At 38.7% G+C, this 17,551-nt stretch overlaps 2 protein-coding genes across 5 annotated transcripts in view; both read right to left on the bottom strand.

Moving 5' to 3' along the window:
- Positions 1–1,008: 1,008 nt before the first annotated feature.
- Positions 1,009–2,036, bottom strand: CPH2 (cuticular protein hypothetical 2). The gene is made up of 2 exons (XM_028177945.2): positions 1,876–2,036; positions 1,009–1,758 (listed from the first exon to the last, which is right to left on the bottom strand). The coding sequence occupies exons 1-2, from the start codon at positions 1,885–1,887 to the stop codon at positions 1,123–1,125; spliced, it is 648 nt and encodes a 215-aa protein (XP_028033746.2). The 5' UTR covers positions 1,888–2,036; the 3' UTR covers positions 1,009–1,122.
- A 3,704-nt stretch (positions 2,037–5,740) lies between these two features.
- Positions 5,741–17,551, bottom strand: part of Rbcn-3B (WD repeat-containing protein Rbcn-3B) — a 128,949-nt gene continuing 117,138 nt past the window's right edge. For 3 of the 4 annotated variants that reach the window (XR_016324377.1, XR_016324380.1, XR_016324379.1), the window contains 8 exons: positions 16,943–17,081; positions 15,006–15,065; positions 14,084–14,269; positions 13,124–13,250; positions 11,221–11,398; positions 10,412–10,536; positions 9,775–9,946; positions 5,741–8,893 (listed from right to left, as the gene is read on the bottom strand). Coding sequence is in view for 1 of the 4 variants with exons in the window: in XM_089733821.1 (XP_089589947.1) it covers positions 8,721–8,893; positions 9,775–9,964; positions 10,429–10,536; positions 11,221–11,398; positions 13,124–13,250; positions 14,084–14,269; positions 15,006–15,065; positions 16,943–17,081 (1,161 nt within the window). In the remaining 3 variants the exon portion in view is untranslated. Of the gene's footprint in view, positions 8,894–9,774; positions 9,965–10,411; positions 10,537–11,220; positions 11,399–13,123; positions 13,251–14,083; positions 14,270–15,005; positions 15,066–16,942; positions 17,082–17,551 lie in introns of all 4 variants that reach the window. The other variant, XM_089733821.1, reaches the window with a different exon arrangement.

The raw sequence follows: 17,551 nt of genomic DNA, 5'->3' as shown, positions 1-17,551 counted from the left end.
ATTCCGCGTTTCTGTTTCCATCGTACAGAATTCGAAGTGTTTGCATTTTAGTTTGATAAAGATAATTCTATTACTGGTGGTAGGATCTCTTGTGAGTCCGCGCGGGTAGGTACCACCGCCCTGCCTATTTCTGCCGTGAAGCAGTAATGCGTTTCGGTTTGAAGGGTGGGGCCGCCGTTGTAACTAAACTTGAAACCTTAGAGCTTATATCTTATGGTGCCTGGCGCATTTACGTTGTAGATGTCTATTGGCTTCAGTAACCACTTAACACCGGGTAGGCTATGAGCTCCACTCATCTAAGCAATAAAAAAAAAACCGCCACTTAATCGCAATTAGGAAATTAATTCTCTTCTGACAGTGTTTCTATTGTTTTTGACGAAAATCTATTGACAAAATGCAAAGTTATATTTACTAGAGGTCCCGCAGTAGTCGAAATTCGACTATAATTAATTGGAATTGTAAGTTTGTACACTATTAAGATTGTATTTTATACTTCTATAATCACAAATTTCGCCAAGGCTACACTATAAAAAAATATTAATAAAGACAAACAATATTTAATCTATTCTCAATTTGACAACAGACGTCAAGAACAAAAGTTTGACAATAAATAGTATGCATGCGTGTGTGCGTCAAATACATGGTATGTAGTGTGTGTAATGTTTTCTTTATCGATTTAATGTATCTTTTATGCATTATTTAAAAAAAATATTAGCATTGTGCACTTCTTCTCTATGTTCTCTATAAGTGTGGAAAATTTCATACTCCTCCGTCCGCGCAATTTTCGTAAAAAGGGATACAAAGTTTTTGCTTCACGTATTAATATATAGATATTGCTGTGACGGATACTTTTGTATTTCATTGCAACGATTGCAATATGCGATGCCAAAATAAAAATTATTAATTCAGTCAACGTTCTCTCGTCATCTGTATGTATCGTTATTCACTCCAAATATAGAGTTCTGTTTAATTGTGGACAGATTACGGTCAAGCGAAAACAAAAACGTTTTTATTTATTTATTTATTTATTTTACACACATCCTCTCTCGCCTGCACAATTTTATTTACAATTCCAACTAGATGGGTATTAGGTAATTTGGCGTCAAAGGTTTGTATCACAGATTACCATCCGTGAGCGAGTCCGTGGGTGAGTCCGTGAGCATAGCCGAGACCGTGGCCGGCGTAGGCGACCAGAGGAGTGATCTGGGCGGGATGGGACTGGGTCAGAGACTGGGAGACCACCGTCTTGCTGGCGGCGAGGGCGGGAGCGTACGCGGCATGTCCGAGCACTGGAGCACCATAAGCTACTGGGGCAGCGTATCCAGCGTGGGCAACAACGGGAGCGACGCCATAGGCAGCGTGGGCGACCACGGGGGCGGCTACGTGACCAGCGAGTTGCTTGGCGAGAACGGGGGCGGCTCCGGCGGCGGCACCGTCCAGTTGTGCCTCGACGGTCTTGACAGCGTCGACCGCCTGCCAGGAGTGGTCTTCGGCTGCGTTGACGGCTTGGCCGTGGATCTCGGCGGCCTGGTCGTGATATTCACGGGCGGCGTCGGCAGCGGCGCGGACGTGGTCGGAGGCCTCAACGTGAGCGTCGATGGCGGCGCCGTGGAGGTCTCCGGGGGAGATGGTGGGGGCGGCGGGGGCGAGCCCGTGGGCCACGACTCCGTGAGCCACGAGTCCGTGGCTGTAGTGTCCGGCCAGCAGCGCTCCCGAGGGAACGGCTGCGGCGGAGGCGAGGAAGGCGGCGGCTAGGATCTGCAACACACAAGACAACATCACATACCACTTCTGACCAGAGTCACCGGACACACCGCTCGTCACATCAACTGACAACTAACAAAGTCGCCCCGTAATAACAAGCGCTCGACTAACCAGAACTCTCATCGTGCACTTCTGTAGTGGACTGCGCGAAGGCTACTGAATGCTCTCATTACGTCGCCGCATGTTTTTATACTAGCACCGCAGAGTGAAAAAGTAAGTGGTATTCATTCAAGGGCGGTAAGGTAAGGGTGACAGGAAGCGCGCCAATTTTGACGCATAATACGTTTTTAAATTCGCTTTCCTTGACAAACAGAACTGCTTTCATTGCACTTTGATTAACTGTACCTATCTATATATTAATACGTGAAGCAAAAACTTTGTATCCCTTTTTACGAAAATTGCGCGGACGGAGGAGTATGAAATTTTCCACACTTATAGAGAATATAGAGAAGAAGTGCAGAATGCTAATATTTTTTTTAAATTATGCCTAAAAAATGCAATAAAAAACCATTACACACACTACCATGTATTTGACGCACACACGCATGCATACTATTTTGTATTGTCAAACTTTTGTTCTTGACGTCTGTTGTCAAATTGAGAATAGAATAAATATTGTTTGTTTTGTTCATATTTTTTATAGTGTAGTCTTGGCGAAATTTGTGATTAAAGAAGTATAAAATACAATCATAATAGTGTACAAACTTACAATTCCAATTAATTAGTCGAATTTCGACTACTGCGGGACCTCTAGTATAAAAAAAGAGTTAAACATAAAATAAGATTTTAAACAAGATTTGATCATTTGATCTATTTGACAAAGGTCTTTTTTTTACTTTTAACCACTGGATATAAACAATACTTTAGGTTATTTCAGGTTATTAGAGTTATAGTAACAGAAGAGTAGATTGACTATTGAATTTTCTTTCTTCTCGGATTCTTTTCTCGCAAACATTCATCTTATTGGAGAAAATACGATTTTGAGTATCTTTTTTTTATTGCTTAGATGGGTGGACGAGCTCACAGCCCACCTGGGGTTAAGTGGTTACTGGAGCCCATACACATCTACAACGTAAATGCGCCACACACCTTGAGATATGTTCTAAAGTCTCAGTATAGTTACAGTATAGTATCTATAAAATGATGTAGGGGAATGATATCATAGCCCACCCCGTTTAGCTTACTAGGCAGTTTTGGTAATAAGCTATATAGGTACGTATTTTGGTCAGTGGTTAACGTGTAGCGATCCACCGCGGTAGCTGACGCGAATAATCATGCATACTTAGTGTTTTATTGACCGCTCCGATGGGGTTTCCGGAGGATAATACCCTAAATAACCTGACAATGATATTTTTTATTGCATAATTATAATTAGATTCGATCTTAATTCTTTCAAAGTTTCCAATGCAAATGAGAATAGATATCGCGCCTTAGGTATGCAAATAATGTCTTTAGACTTCTATAATACTAATTAATTTGATCATGAATCATGACAATAACTTCATTATTAGCAGGACTGTGTTGTCGTCCGCCTAACTTGGCAATAAATAAAATCGCGCTGTAACTAATTAACTTAAAACCCATTTCCAAGCAGATTATAGTTTTCAACGGATTACTTTTTTTTTATTGCTTAGATGTGTGGACGAGCTCACAGCCCACCTGGTGTTAAGTGGTTACTGGAGCCCATAGACATCTACAGCGTAAATGCACCACACACCTTGAGATATAAGTTCTAAGGTATTCTAAGATATAATTCTACTTTAAGCAAACATATAGAAATCTATGTACAATGATTATTTTGGTGACATCCAATGAAGCAATTTTAATTGACAAAACACGTAAAACTTGTAAGTTTGTTTGGGTCCTGGTGGTAGCTTGTGTTGAGCTTGTTAAAATCGACTAACGTATCAAAACTAAACAAATAGATTACAACGGTAAATGAGGCCACAGGATTTTACAATCGATATAATATTAAGTACTGTTTTAAGGGTCGTGTAACTCGAATTATTCGCTGTGTCTGTGCTGTGATATAAAAAAAAAAACGATGCGCGTGCAACTTGGTGCACGTCAATGAAGTGAAACTTCTTTTGCAGTGTATTGCGAAATATTGCGATTTTCTTCATTTGACAATTTTAACTAACTGGGTTCCAACATCAGTAATAATGGCCCGTGCGAGAAGGAAGTGCGCCGGAGAATTGGTATGGCTAAGAGTGCCATGACTCAGCTCGGAAAAATCTGGAGAGATCGCAACATATCCGTAAAGACCAAAACCAAACTGGTACGGACTGTAGTCTTCTCGTTTTTTTTCGTATGGCGCTTTCACTGAAATCTGCAGACTGCAGACTGCAGACGCATTGGCGCCTTTGAGATGTGGTGCTGGAGAAAGATGCTGCGTATTCAGTGGACAGCATTTCGGACCAACGTATCAATCTTGCAAGAACTCAATATCTCCACGCGGCTGTCATCCGAATGTTTTCGCAGAGTCCTTGAATACTTCGGTCACATTGCACGGAAGGATGGTAGCAATCTCGAGAGGCTCATCGTGACTGGTAAGGTAGATGGGAAAAGACCTCGGGGGCGCAGCCCAATACGCTGGTCCGACCAGATCCGCACCGCTCTTGACTCCACGTTTCACAACGCCCTCCACACCGCCAAAGACAAGAATGGATGGAGAAAGATCGTGCGTGCTAAGGTGATACAAAAGGGTGGTCACGACCCTCAGCAATGAGAACACGACGCAAGGAGGAGGATAATTGAAATTATAGAAGGAAAAAAAAATTTTTCTTTTTTAAATCTTCATTACAATATCGGACGCTACTCGTTGCTAACGCTCGCGCTGGCCTGTATCAGGTATACCACATGCATACTTTCGAGTGAGAGTGCCGCGCATTCACTCTCACTCTGTCTCTATCTAGTACGGTAGCGTTAAACGTTTAACGCAACCATGTTGGAAGTGGCATTAGAAGCTTCACTTCAAAAACATTGATGGTTTTTTTTATTGCTTAAATGGGTGGACGAGCTCACAGCCCACCTCATGTTAAGTAGTTACTGGAACCCATAGACATTTACAACGTAAATGCGCCACCCATCTTGAGATATAAGTTCTAAGTAGTAAGTACTGATAAAATCAGCTTGTATGGCAAACCGTTAGATTACGTAAACAGCTATATATATATCTCTCGGAAAATTAATTTCATTTAAAGACAACAACGATGAAGAACAAGTCGAACGCCGAATCAATATAACTTGGAAAAAATCTGGAGCTTAAAGGAAATTCTAATAGGGTCCTTCCCTCTTCACCTGAAAAAGACTGTGATGGATACCTGTATTCTTCCGACTCTCTTATATGGGTGCCAAACATGGACTTACAACACAAAAATAAAAACAAAATTAGCGACCTGTCAGAAAGCGATGGAAAGAAGTATATTGAAGCGATAAGGCCGCCGATTTATATACCGACTTTTGTTTTATTACTTTACTGTGTACATATTAAGGTGTTATATAAATAAAGAGTTATTATTATTATTATTATTGAATATAAAAAAATACAAAGGATAAGAAGCGAATACATTAGAGAATAAACAAAGCTGATAGATGCTCTCAGGTACGCTCTGACACAAAAGTGGCGCTGGGCAGGACATCTTGCGAGATATACGGATAAAAGATGGACATTAGAAATTACAACATGGGAAGGACCAGCGGGCAAAAGAAGAAGAGGACGACCAAGGAGCAGATGGATCGACGAAATAATAACAGCAACTGGAAAAGAATGGAGAAACAAAGCCAAAGATAGGGAAGAGTGGAGTAAGCTCAAGGAGGCCTATACCCGAATGGGGTTCCAATAACACAAGTTTATATTTAATTTTGTAATTTTTATTTGATAAGGTGTTTTTTTTTCTCCTTTTTTTCTTTTTTTTTCTTTCTTTGTTTTTGGAAATAAAATGGGCTTTTCATTATTTTTTAAAAACCACAAATATTCATATTTCACAACATATTTATTATTATAAATAGTTCGTACATTTCATTAAATAGTCTTATATTAAAACAACAATAATACTTATAATTTCCATTATTATATTTTTTTTAAAAATTTTTCTTTAACAGTGATATATTGGCATTTCAACAATACGTTAATTAGGTCCGAATTTATACTAAGTCTAGAAGCAAATCCGACCAAATGTGATAGATACGTTATGAATTCAATAAACAAAACTGTAATGTGAGCACAAACACTTTTAAATTAATCCGAATACATTTGCGAGCTTTTCTGTGGTAGTTTTCCAATGACAGCACAAGAGCGCATTATGCGGCATAATGCTCAACGTTGAATGTTCCAACTACAGCAACGCTTCGCACGATCGAGCACTCTCAGAAGTACTGCTCTCACGTGATACTCGCAATCGATACCGACTCAGTGACAGAAAATTGACAAGTGTTTTTTCTTTAAGTCGGCATTGATCGAAATTTTGTTTATATTATCGTTAGTAATATTATTTAATGTTGAAAAAAAATTGTAAGGCTTTCGTTTCGTCGTAGTTTCTTAGGAATAATCAATGTTAATTAAAACTGTGCTAAAAAAAACTAATTCACGTTCCAATTAAGCTTCAGCATAATTCGGCATTGTGCGTCACTGAGTCGCATTATGCTCTGTAATTGGAAAACTACCTGTATGTATTAAATGTAAGTTTATGAAGCCGCGAAAAAAAATGCAATTTTTATAGGTTATGCTGTCAATTAAAATTTTGTACTGTCATCCTTTAATAAAAGATAGGCATGTACATACGACACTAGAAATTAAAACAATTTTTTTTTGTTGCTTAGATAGCTGTACGATGTCACAGCCCACCTGGTGTTAAGTGGTTACCGGAGCCGATAGACATCTACAACGTAAATGCACTATCTACCTTGAGATATAAGTTCTAAGGTCTCAGTATAGTTATAACGGTTGCCCCGTCCTTCAAGCCGAAATGCATTACTGCTTCACGGCAGAAATAGGCAGGGCGGTGGTACCTACCCGTGCGGACTCACAAGAGATCCTACCACCAGTAAAGTTTTTTTTTTTAAATAGCATCAATAATAACTAAAAAATATTTTTATCCGTATTTTGATTAATTGCGTCTATCGGATAAAAAGAAATAAAAAATATGCACATGAAAGTTATATTAGTTTTATTAATGGAATGAAAATTGTAGGCTTTGTGTTCATGTCACTTATTTTCTAATGTTACAATTATTACATAAAATAAAACACGGCAATTGTTATTGACAATAATAAACAATATAGACGAAAAAATAAATCAAAAAAAGATGCCCCGAATTGATTGAGATAGTCGTGTTAAAATAAATAAATCAATTGATAAAATATCTAAAACAAAAATTAATAATTTAATATACATTTTTCTAATAAAATTTTCTAGGGGCTAAAAATAAATGAATAACAATATCAAAGAATGAGGTTATTTTTATTTTTTAATTACTTCAACTTTATACTTCCACAGTGAACAGTAAGCCAAAATAGGATTTTCTCTTGTGCTCTGAGTGTGTACGGTCAAACGAGACTAAGCTACTTACCCGCCTGCCGCATACAACAAATATTGTTAACATTGATTTACTTGCGACTTGTGTGTTTAGAGCGAATTTTTTAACGTTCTCGATAGCGTAAAAGTTAACTCAAATTTCTATGCAGTTGGAACAGCGTCCCTAGCGACAAATGCTCAAGCTACATACAAATTTGCACCCTGTGGTACAGTTACATAGAAACATTAACGACTATACCAACCGACGCTACCAAAAAGATATCCCAGCCACATTTGAGCAAGAAATAACTTAAAAGTTGGAGCGCGGCGGGAGAATTTTAGAATGCATTTCTAATGCAGTGACGTCACTCAATATTTTTTTGTCTTTTTTCGACTACCGTCATTTTTAACTTGATCACTACCGATAAACATCCTTAATTCTTTCTGCAGCTAATTAAAAAAGAATCTAGTGTTTTTGAATAAAGCGTAATGTTTACTTTGAAATAAAAATACAGTTTTAGTGTCGGCCATCGAACTATAAGTTTGTATATTGTGCACGGCGAAATCAAAGTTGCCAATATTTGAGAGTAAAGCAGATAATCTCTTCCGATAGTGGTAACAATACCGATTCACAAGGACATAGCGTCGTTGTCAAACCAAAATCTGCTATGTGCACAAACTCAATTTTTTTATTAACGAGTAAAAACATTTTCGTATAAAAATTTTATATTAAGGTGAATTTTTAAGAACTATAATATCAAATGAAACACATTACAGTTTTTACACGCTTTATATTAAGCTTCACTTGTTGTAACTGACATCCTTTAGATGCGATTTTGACCCACTTTAAACGGCCAGATTTCATTCAAACTTTGTAGATTTATCGAGGACCGATGACAATACACTAATTTGATAAGATTATTTCTGCAAAAATTTAACTAATAAAAGAAAAATAAATAATAGTTTAAATAAACAAAAAAAAACACGCTTTATATAAAACTCAACTAAAAAATAGAAAATAAATTTTAATAAATTTAAATTGAAAATAGTGTAAAAAATATATATATATATTTTATTATAAAAAAAGCGTGGGGTGTATGGTATTATTAGTTATAAACATTTTTCTGACAGATATGAGTAGAAGAATTATTATTTCGAAAATATCTTAAACAAAATATTTTCTATTTTTTTATTGAATTTTATATAAAGCGTGTTTTTTTTATTTATTTTTAACTATTATTTATTTATTTTATACGGTAGATAGGGCTGTGAACTATACGAAAAGGTCAAAAAGTAAAAACTCAAAAAGTGCACATAGCAGCAGATTTTGGTTTGACAACGACGATATATAGACGTGGCGATTGCGTTTTAACAAATACGTTTTGTGGTGGCGTGTGTTGCTAATTGCAATGCCGGGTCTGGAATATCTGGGTCGGATCGTTCAAACATTGAACCGGGTTTCGGAGCCGTCGGCCAGCATGAGGGTGACGGTCCTGGAGTTGGTCCACACGAGGCGGGCCAGACGCGCTGGGTTCAGACGCGCCACGTCCGCCATGGGCGCCGTGCTGTAGCACTTTACGCAGCGTGTCTGCGCCGCGCCCAGACCGAACATACCTGCGGCGACGCGGCCACTGTACTACTGCGCCTTACAAGCTTTTTTTTTTAAGCAACAGCAATGCGTTTCGGTCTAAAGGGTAGGGCAGCCCGGAGCCGTTGTAACTATACTGAGATCTTAGAACTTATATCTCAAGGTGGGTGGCGCATTTACGTCGTAGATGTCTATGGGCTCCAGTAACCACTTAACATCAGGTGGGCTGTGAGCTCGTCCACCCATGTAAGCAATAAAAAAAAATTACCCTTCAAACCGAAACGCATTACTGTTTCACGGCAGAAATAGGCAGGGCGGTGGTACCTACCCGCTCGGACTCACAAGAGGTCCTACCACCAGTAAAAGCTATGTTAACTACTTCCAAACTGTATATTGTTTCTGTATACGAGTTTCTTGTTGTTGTGTTAGAATTGATAACTAAATACTATTTCAGTGTATGTCCAGACGTATTCACAGCGCATTTAAGTCATGAGGTCGATTTTTTTTCTTAGTGCTCTTGTAGGCAGACGAGCATACGGCCCACCTGATGGTGAGTGGTTACCGTCGCCCATGGACTTCAGCAATGCCAGGGGTAGAGCCAAGCCGCTGCCTACCGGCTATTTTCAACCGTATATAGACTGTCTCGGATCTTCGGAACCGGAATGCATGAGTTACGCAGTAGATAGGCAGGACGGTGGTACCTATCCGAGCGGGCTTATAGCACGTCCAAATAGCAGTAAAAGTGAAAACTTATTTAGCACCGTTATAATTTAAAATTCAATGAAACGAAAAAGCGACCCTAAAAAGAGACAAAAGTATCCAACTTTAGGATTTAGCCTGCGAGAGAACGAGACAGAATGCTACTTCTAAGGGTAAATTTTTAGATATAAATAATGCGATGCGTTACCAGAGGTGCTCTGCCAGAAGGAGAGTCGGTTGTCGGTGGTTGCGTAGGAGACCAGGTACCTGCCGTCGGGGCTGAAGGCGCAGGCGGTGACGGGCCCGCTGTGGGCGGCCAGGGACTGGCAGCGCCCCGCCCGCAGCTCGTATAGCGCTAGCTGCCCAGTGTGGCTGCCGACTGGGACACAACCATACAGCTTTTTTTTTATTGCTTAGGGAAAACAAAAGGAATCCGTCCGACGGGGGACAATCAAAGGAAAACAATATTGTTAGCTTTATTTAATTTCTCAGCATTTTCATATTTATCTACCTTTTAAACTTCTCTGGACTTCCACAATAATTCAAGACAAAATTAGCCAAATCGGTCCAGCCGTTTCTCGAGTTTTAGCGCGACTAACGAACAGCAATTCATTTTTATATTATAGATAGGTGGACGAGCTCACAGCCCACCTGGTGTAAAGTGGTTACTGGAGCCATACACATCTACAACGTAAATGAGCCACTCACCTTGAGATATAAGTTCTAAGGTCTCAAGTATAGTTACAACGACTGCGCTCCTCAAACCGAACGCATTCAGCAGAAATAGGCAGGGTGCGGTACCTACCGTGCGGACTCACAAAACACTACTACGATTATGGACTCACCGCAATTCTCCTGGTGCTGGGCAGTGCGAGACCTGGTTGTACCGGCAGATGGCCGGGAACACCTCGTTCAAACCCTTACTCTTCAGGTGCGACTGGTCCACGCAGTGCAGGATTATATCCATCACCTTTAAAACCATCAATTTGGAGAGTTAGTAGTATTAATTTAGTTAAGTTTTTCTAAAATACGTAGCTGACATTGTCTATGACATTACTAATGCTTGGGTCACAAGCGACGTGAATTGTTATCTAGGCTATATTTAAAAAAAAGATGTAAATGGACCACATCAATCTTTCACAAAATTTCCTTCGGTTTATACGTCTATTCCTCTCCAGGGTTCGTATATTGAATGACTTGATGATAAAGCATTGGGGCAGTGGCACGAAACAATCAATCCAGTCCAATCCTGGGCGTAGATTGGTTTTTTTATTGCCCGTTTAGTCAAACGAGCATACGGCCCACCTGATTGTGAATGGTTACCGTCGCTCATAGATATCAGCAATGCTAGGGATAGAACCAAGCCGCTGCCTAACGTTTAATACTCTCCTTAGTTTCGTTTGAAGAAGGACATGTCAAAGCGATCGGGAAACACCGTGGAGGGGAGATCTTTCCAGAGCCGGATGGTGCGTGGCAAAAAAGATCTCTGGAAACGCACTGTAGATGAACCCAGTGGTTCCAGGTAGTCTACTCCGGTGGCGGTAAAATTCCTCAGAGCATTCCCCATGGAACATGCGGTATAAAGTACAAAGGGATGGCCGTTATTTGAATATATCCAGGCTGCCTCTGTGAGCGAGATAGTCTAGAGTCGCACCTCGACGAGCAGTTCGGCGACCTCGCTGTGCATCTTCTCAATGAGCAGCTCGATCCCGCGGAGCACCTCGGCCCTGCCCTTCTGTAGCGCGTGGTACGCCGGGGAGGGCTGTCCGCTCTGGGCCGCGGCCGCGCACCGCGCCACCTCGCGGGCCATCGTCGTTATGAACGCCGCCGGCCTTGGAGAGCACCAGTACATCGTCAAGATAAAATTATTTATTGGATAATTGACTAATGTATGTGTATTAGAAGCATCAGTACATCGTCAAGATAAAATCATGTAGTCAATTAATAGTCGAATAACTTCATGTCTATTAGAACAGAAAAGCATTCAAATAATAAATATATATTCAAAATATTTGTATCTCAGGAATGTGGACAAGATATATAACAAATTACATTATTATTTTGCAACGTTTCGGTCTTTATTAGACTTTCATCAGGCATCTGAAAATACACATATGATAACCACAAATAAAAATAACAATTGTCAACACTACAATATTTACTATAATATGAATTCAACAATCACTATCTACACTGCACAGTTGCCTTAGAATCATAAATTAATACAAATCAACAAAGCCGATAAATTAGTTAATAATTTGATTTAGATTTTATATGATGCAAAAATATTAATATATAAAAGAGAATAAAACAGCATTAGCAACCCACCACTTGACCAACATCATAATTTGAGTTGACAAATAGAAATCCTAGATAAAAATGAATTGGTGGAAACGTAATGTTAGCGAAATTATCTTTATAAAAACTAATGATACTGTGAATAAACGAACAGACACTAACAGTTTAAGTATTTTATATAATGATATATTAAAAGAGTATAAATTTACTAGAAAAAAATAACCTTTATTTCATATATATTTTAATTTGATACTTAGCGAGGTTGGCGCTAGTATAAAATATTGTAAAGTATAAGTCTATGTACTGAATGTTTTGATAGTGGGCTAACCGTTGTCACGCAATAGCAATTTTTATGTGTCGTGTTTGCTTTGTTTCTAAAATCAAAATTAATTAACTAATTTATCGGCTTTGTTGATTTGTATTAATTTATGATGTCTAAGGCAACTGTGCAGTGTAGGATAGTGATTGTTGAAATTCATATTATGGTAAATATTGTAGTGTTGACAATTGTTATTTTTATATTGTTGGTTATCAATATGTGTAATTTTCAGATGCCTGATGAAAGTCTAATAAAAGACCGAAACGTTGCAAAAATAATAATGTTATTGTTATTATGACATTCCTGAGATACAAATATTTTATTAATAATTATGGACGATAATTGATAATATATCAAATTACAACAAATAAATTCTAAAGTAGTTTTCGGAATTACGTGAACTTTTCTTTTTATAAATTCCGTAATGTTCATTTTGAGCATTATTAATATTCTCGAGCACGGAAATGAGTATACTTTTTAATTCCATTTAACTGTAACAGTGGACAGCTAAGTGCCGGAAGGAAACAAATTGAACCAAAATATAACCTATTTCATTGATTGAATATTGAAGTCAAACCTGTTAAAAGTCAATAATAAATCTATCACTCATACTTTGTGGCTACAAATTTAATAATAAATAATACACAAAGCACATACACGAAGCGAGAAATAGTCCCCTTTTTTTATTGCTTATATGAGACGAGCTCACAGCCCACCTGGTGTTAAGTGGTTACTGGAGCCCATAGACATCTACAACGTTAATGCGCCACTCATCTTGACATATACTTTCTAAGGTCTCAGTATAGTTACAACGGCTACCCCACCATTCAAACCGAAACGCATTACTGCTTCACGGCAGAAATAAGCAGGGCGGTGGTACCCACCCTTGCGGACTCACAAGAGGTCCTACCACTAAGTCTGGGGCTGTGGCGGCTCGTACCTGGCGGTGGCGATGAGTGTCAGCGCGTGTCGTGCCGTGCGACACGAGTCGGCCTGCGCGGTCAGCGGGAGACCGTACGTCATCGACGGAACCAACTTGTCCGCGTCCGAACACATCTCCAGCAAACCTGCCGCAGCGAATACACAAAATACATTTCACTCCTCTTAATGTTAAAAATACAAAAAGCGAACTCGCTGTATACAACTAACAAGGTTATACAGGGTGTGCTTAGTTTAAAAAAAATCAAGATATAATAAGACAGTGCCTACTTTTTTTCGCTATTAAAGTTTATAGTTTATTATAGTATAGCGTGATACGATTCGGAAATATTTCCAGATATTGAAAAAATCAAATTCGTTGTGCTTCTTTTTAATACGCTTTTATTAGCTTCAGACGTATGTAACGGAATCTTTGAACATGATTTTGACGCCCTTCAAAACGTCGAATTAACTCGAAATTTGGTATACTTATTAAGGACTGATGACAACTCAATATTAAAAAAAAATTGAAAAAATTTAAATTCAACTAAAAAATTAAAAATAAACAATATTTTAAAAAAACTAACAAAATATGCTTTTATAGAAAATCTAACTAAAAAATAGAGAATAAGTTTTATTAAATTTGAATTAAAAATAGTGTAAGAAAAAATGATTTTATTGTAAAAAAGGCCGGGTGCATGGTATCAGTAGTTATAAATATTTTATGAACAGATATGAGTAGAAGGGTTATTTTGATAATATCCTGAAAAGCACCCCGGCCTTTTTTACAATAAAATAATTTTTTCTTATACTATTTTTAATTATTTATTAGTTAGGTGGATGGACGAGTTCACGGCCCACCTGGTGTTCCCCCTTCAAATCGAAACGCATTGCTGCTTCACGGCCGAAATTCGTTTCAACTGTGACTCAAGTGCTCACATTTCATGAGCACCGAATTGACCAGCCACGTAAATCGACTCACCTAAAAGAACGTGACTGACATCCAAATATGGTTCCCAAACTGTGAAGCCCCTCCCCAGCAGATCAACAGCGGCACGCCGCAGGGGCGTGTGGGCTGGCAGGCGGGGACACGCGGGCGCCTGCAGTAAGTGCGTCAGGGCCAGTGCAGTCAGACGGGCCAAGTTATTCGAAGAGCTTAGCGTGAAACCTACGGATATTAAATGTTGTATGTAACAAACAAATATTAAGTAATTTTTAATTTTTCAGTAATTCTCAGTGACCATACCGGTCACCGTTCTCGTCGAACCAATCGCTTGCGACGAAGAGTTCGACGAGTAAATTAACCCACAGACACAGCCCACTGAGTTTCTCGTCGGCTCTTCTCAGAGGGTCGCGTTTCCGAAGCACTGCTCTTGCTAGGGCTAGTGTTAGCAACACTCCCGGTTAGAGCCGCGTGAGCTCACCTTCTACCTACTAGTTCGGTGAATCTAGAATAACCCCTCGAGGTTACTAGAATAAGTAGGAATAATTAATAAATAAGCGACCATAATGTGTTAACTTAAAACTGTTCACAAACTCATAGTCAAAAATATATACCTGTTAGGAAAGTTCTTCGAAATTGAATAGGGTTAGTAATAAATATATCGACGCTTGAAAGGCCAACGTGACTAAGCGACAATGCGTGAACTTTACAGTAGACTAATTTAAAGTTGAAATACCTGAAAAAAATTATATTTCAACGAATCTAGCTGTAGGATTGAAATGATTTTAATAGACCTAGAAATATATTTTTTTTGCGCATCGAATATAATTATTGCCTATCATTTATGTACAAAGCAGTTATTGTCGCTTAGTCACGTTTGCCTTTCAAGCGTCAATATGTATAATAATCGAATATTTAGAAAACAAGCATTTCTATTTACACATATTTGAGAAGCGCTTACCTTCTACGACCGAACTCTTCCTGCTGTCGACATCCTTACGGCGCTTGTTCCCGGCCGCACCTACGGAATGAGCTCGCATAGTACAATAATACAGCAGCAAATCATATAAACCATAATGAAGCTGTTTATTTAGAACAGTGTTTCTCAAACTTGGGCCCGAGATCCCTTACGCTATTACAAAGAATTTTTAAGCTGTTGGATAGCTTTTATAGCGGGCTTTGAACGCGGCGACCGTATCAAGAAATTCTGTAACGAAAATAAAACCTAACACCCCCTCTCCGGCCACCATGTAGCTCGCGTTCAACACATTGAGTGTGTAGGGGACAGTTAATGTTTTGCTTTTGTTATGTTTATAAATATAGCGTGGTCTTATTTTATTTTGTTGTTTTAATATCATATTATTATTGTCTAATTATAATTACATAAGTTGATAAAAAATGCTATGCAATAGCTTTACCGCGACAGTCCCCGAGTGCCACACGTGTTTTATTTTTACACGAAGAAATCTGTATGTTATAGGTTCTATTGCAATAATGTAAATTGAATTCGTTAGGATAGTTCAAAATTTTGAATAAATTCTTTGTACATCCTTTGGTTGTACGAAAAGCATCGATTTGTTAAAACTATTAGCGCGCCACCTGTCGTTTGATGACGGTACTATGACAGAATCATTACCCGAAGAGACAATAACAATTGCAGCGAATTTATCACAATCGGAAAAATAATTTAGAAATGCAGAGATCAAACACGGATACAGATATATGTAGATATAAACAAATATTGATTTTTATTTATCGCAATACAGTAAATATGTCATTTCAATAACAAAAACCGTTTACTCAATTATGTCGATTCATTAAAGTTAGTCAAAGAGAGAGAGAGGGGACTTGAAAAGTTTCAGAAACACTGTCTACTTTCAATTGCAAAGCTAAACTGACTCTGAGCGGAACTTGTAAATTTTAAGTGTAACAAATTTTACTATTACTTTTTTTTTTATTGCATAGATGGGTGGACGAGCTCACAGCCCACCTGGTGTTAAGTGGTTACTGGAGCCCATAGACACCCACAACGTAAAATACGCCACCCAGCTTGAGATATAAGTTCGAAGGTCTCAAGTATAGTTAAAACGGCTGCCCCACCCTTCAAACCGAAACGCATTACTGCTTCACGGCAGAAATAGGCAGGGTGGTGGTACCCACCCGCGCGGACTCGCAAGAGGTCCTATCACCAGTAAAAAATTATTTTATATGCAAGGTTATAATAATAGCTAGTGATCCTCTGGTAGTCGAAATTCGACTATAACTAATGGAAATTATAAGTTTGTATACTAATATGATTCTATTGTCAAGGACTATTATACTTCTTTAATCACAGATTTCGTCAAGACTACACTTTAGACAAATTAAAGAGAAAACAGTATTTAATCTCTTCTCAATTTGACAGACTATAACTGATAGACTGCAAAGAAAAGTTTGACAATAAACAAATAGTATGCATGCGTGTGTGTATCAAATACATGACAGTGTGTGTAATGTTTTCTTTATTGATTTAATGTATCTTTTAATGCATTATTTAAAAAAAAATATTAGCATTGTGCCCTTCTTCTCTATATTCTCTATAAGTGTGGAAAATTTCACACTCCTCCGTCCGCGCAATTTTCGTAAAAAGGGATACAAAGTTTTTGCTTCACGTATTAATATAAAGATTATGTTGGATGGGCAAGGTAATTTTCAAAATTGATATTAACATAATCACAGAATTTAAGTTTTTTTTTATTGGTACTTGACAGGAGAAATAGGCGAAACGATAGATAGGCAGAAATAAGCACGCTTCAAAGTCGGCGACCACTCTGACGTCACTATTCTCAATTCCAAAACGACATTAAGCTGCGAATTGTCAAAGCAGAATAGCCTTTATTCTGTCACTATAAGTCCTACCTTCGCTCGTGATGTCCTGTCCGAACTCCGCCCCTATGACTCCGAGCAGGACCACGGCCGTTGTCTGTTTCCGCTTCAGCTCGGCGAGGGAAGACGGCTTCCGGACTATCTCTTCTTCTTCCTCGTCAAATTCATCGACCTGCCGCGTCCGCATTAATTTATTATTCCATGTTTATTGAAGCCGTTTTTTTTTTAAACATAACAGCGCGACACACTTCTTTAACCTCTTAACCTTCTCTAACCTCTTCAGTGACATTACTTATGTGTACTTTTGCCCTGTAACCTGACGTTGCTAACACGAACCCTAATAAGAGCAGTGCTTCGCAGAATCTACCACCGGGTCGGAAACGCGATCCACTGAGAAGATCCGGCGAGAAACTCAGTGGGCTGTCTCTGTGGGTTAATTTACTCGCCGAGCCCTTCGCCGCAAGCGACGGGTTCGACGAGAACGATGACCGGGTAAAGCGTAATGTTTACTTTGAAATATGCAATTAAAATACAGTTTTAGTGTCGGCCATCGAACTATAAGTATAAATTTTGTGCACGGCGAAATCAAAGTTGCCAATATTTGAGAGTAAATAGTTCAAAGGCATCGAATCAATACAGAGC

This window comes from Bombyx mandarina, chromosome 02 (genome assembly GCF_030267445.1).
Source record: "Bombyx mandarina strain Sakado chromosome 02, ASM3026744v2".
In the NCBI taxonomy this organism is placed as follows: domain Eukaryota; kingdom Metazoa; phylum Arthropoda; class Insecta; order Lepidoptera; family Bombycidae; genus Bombyx; species Bombyx mandarina.
Note: the sequence above shows the minus strand (reverse complement) of the source record. Positions and strands in the feature narration are given on the sequence as shown.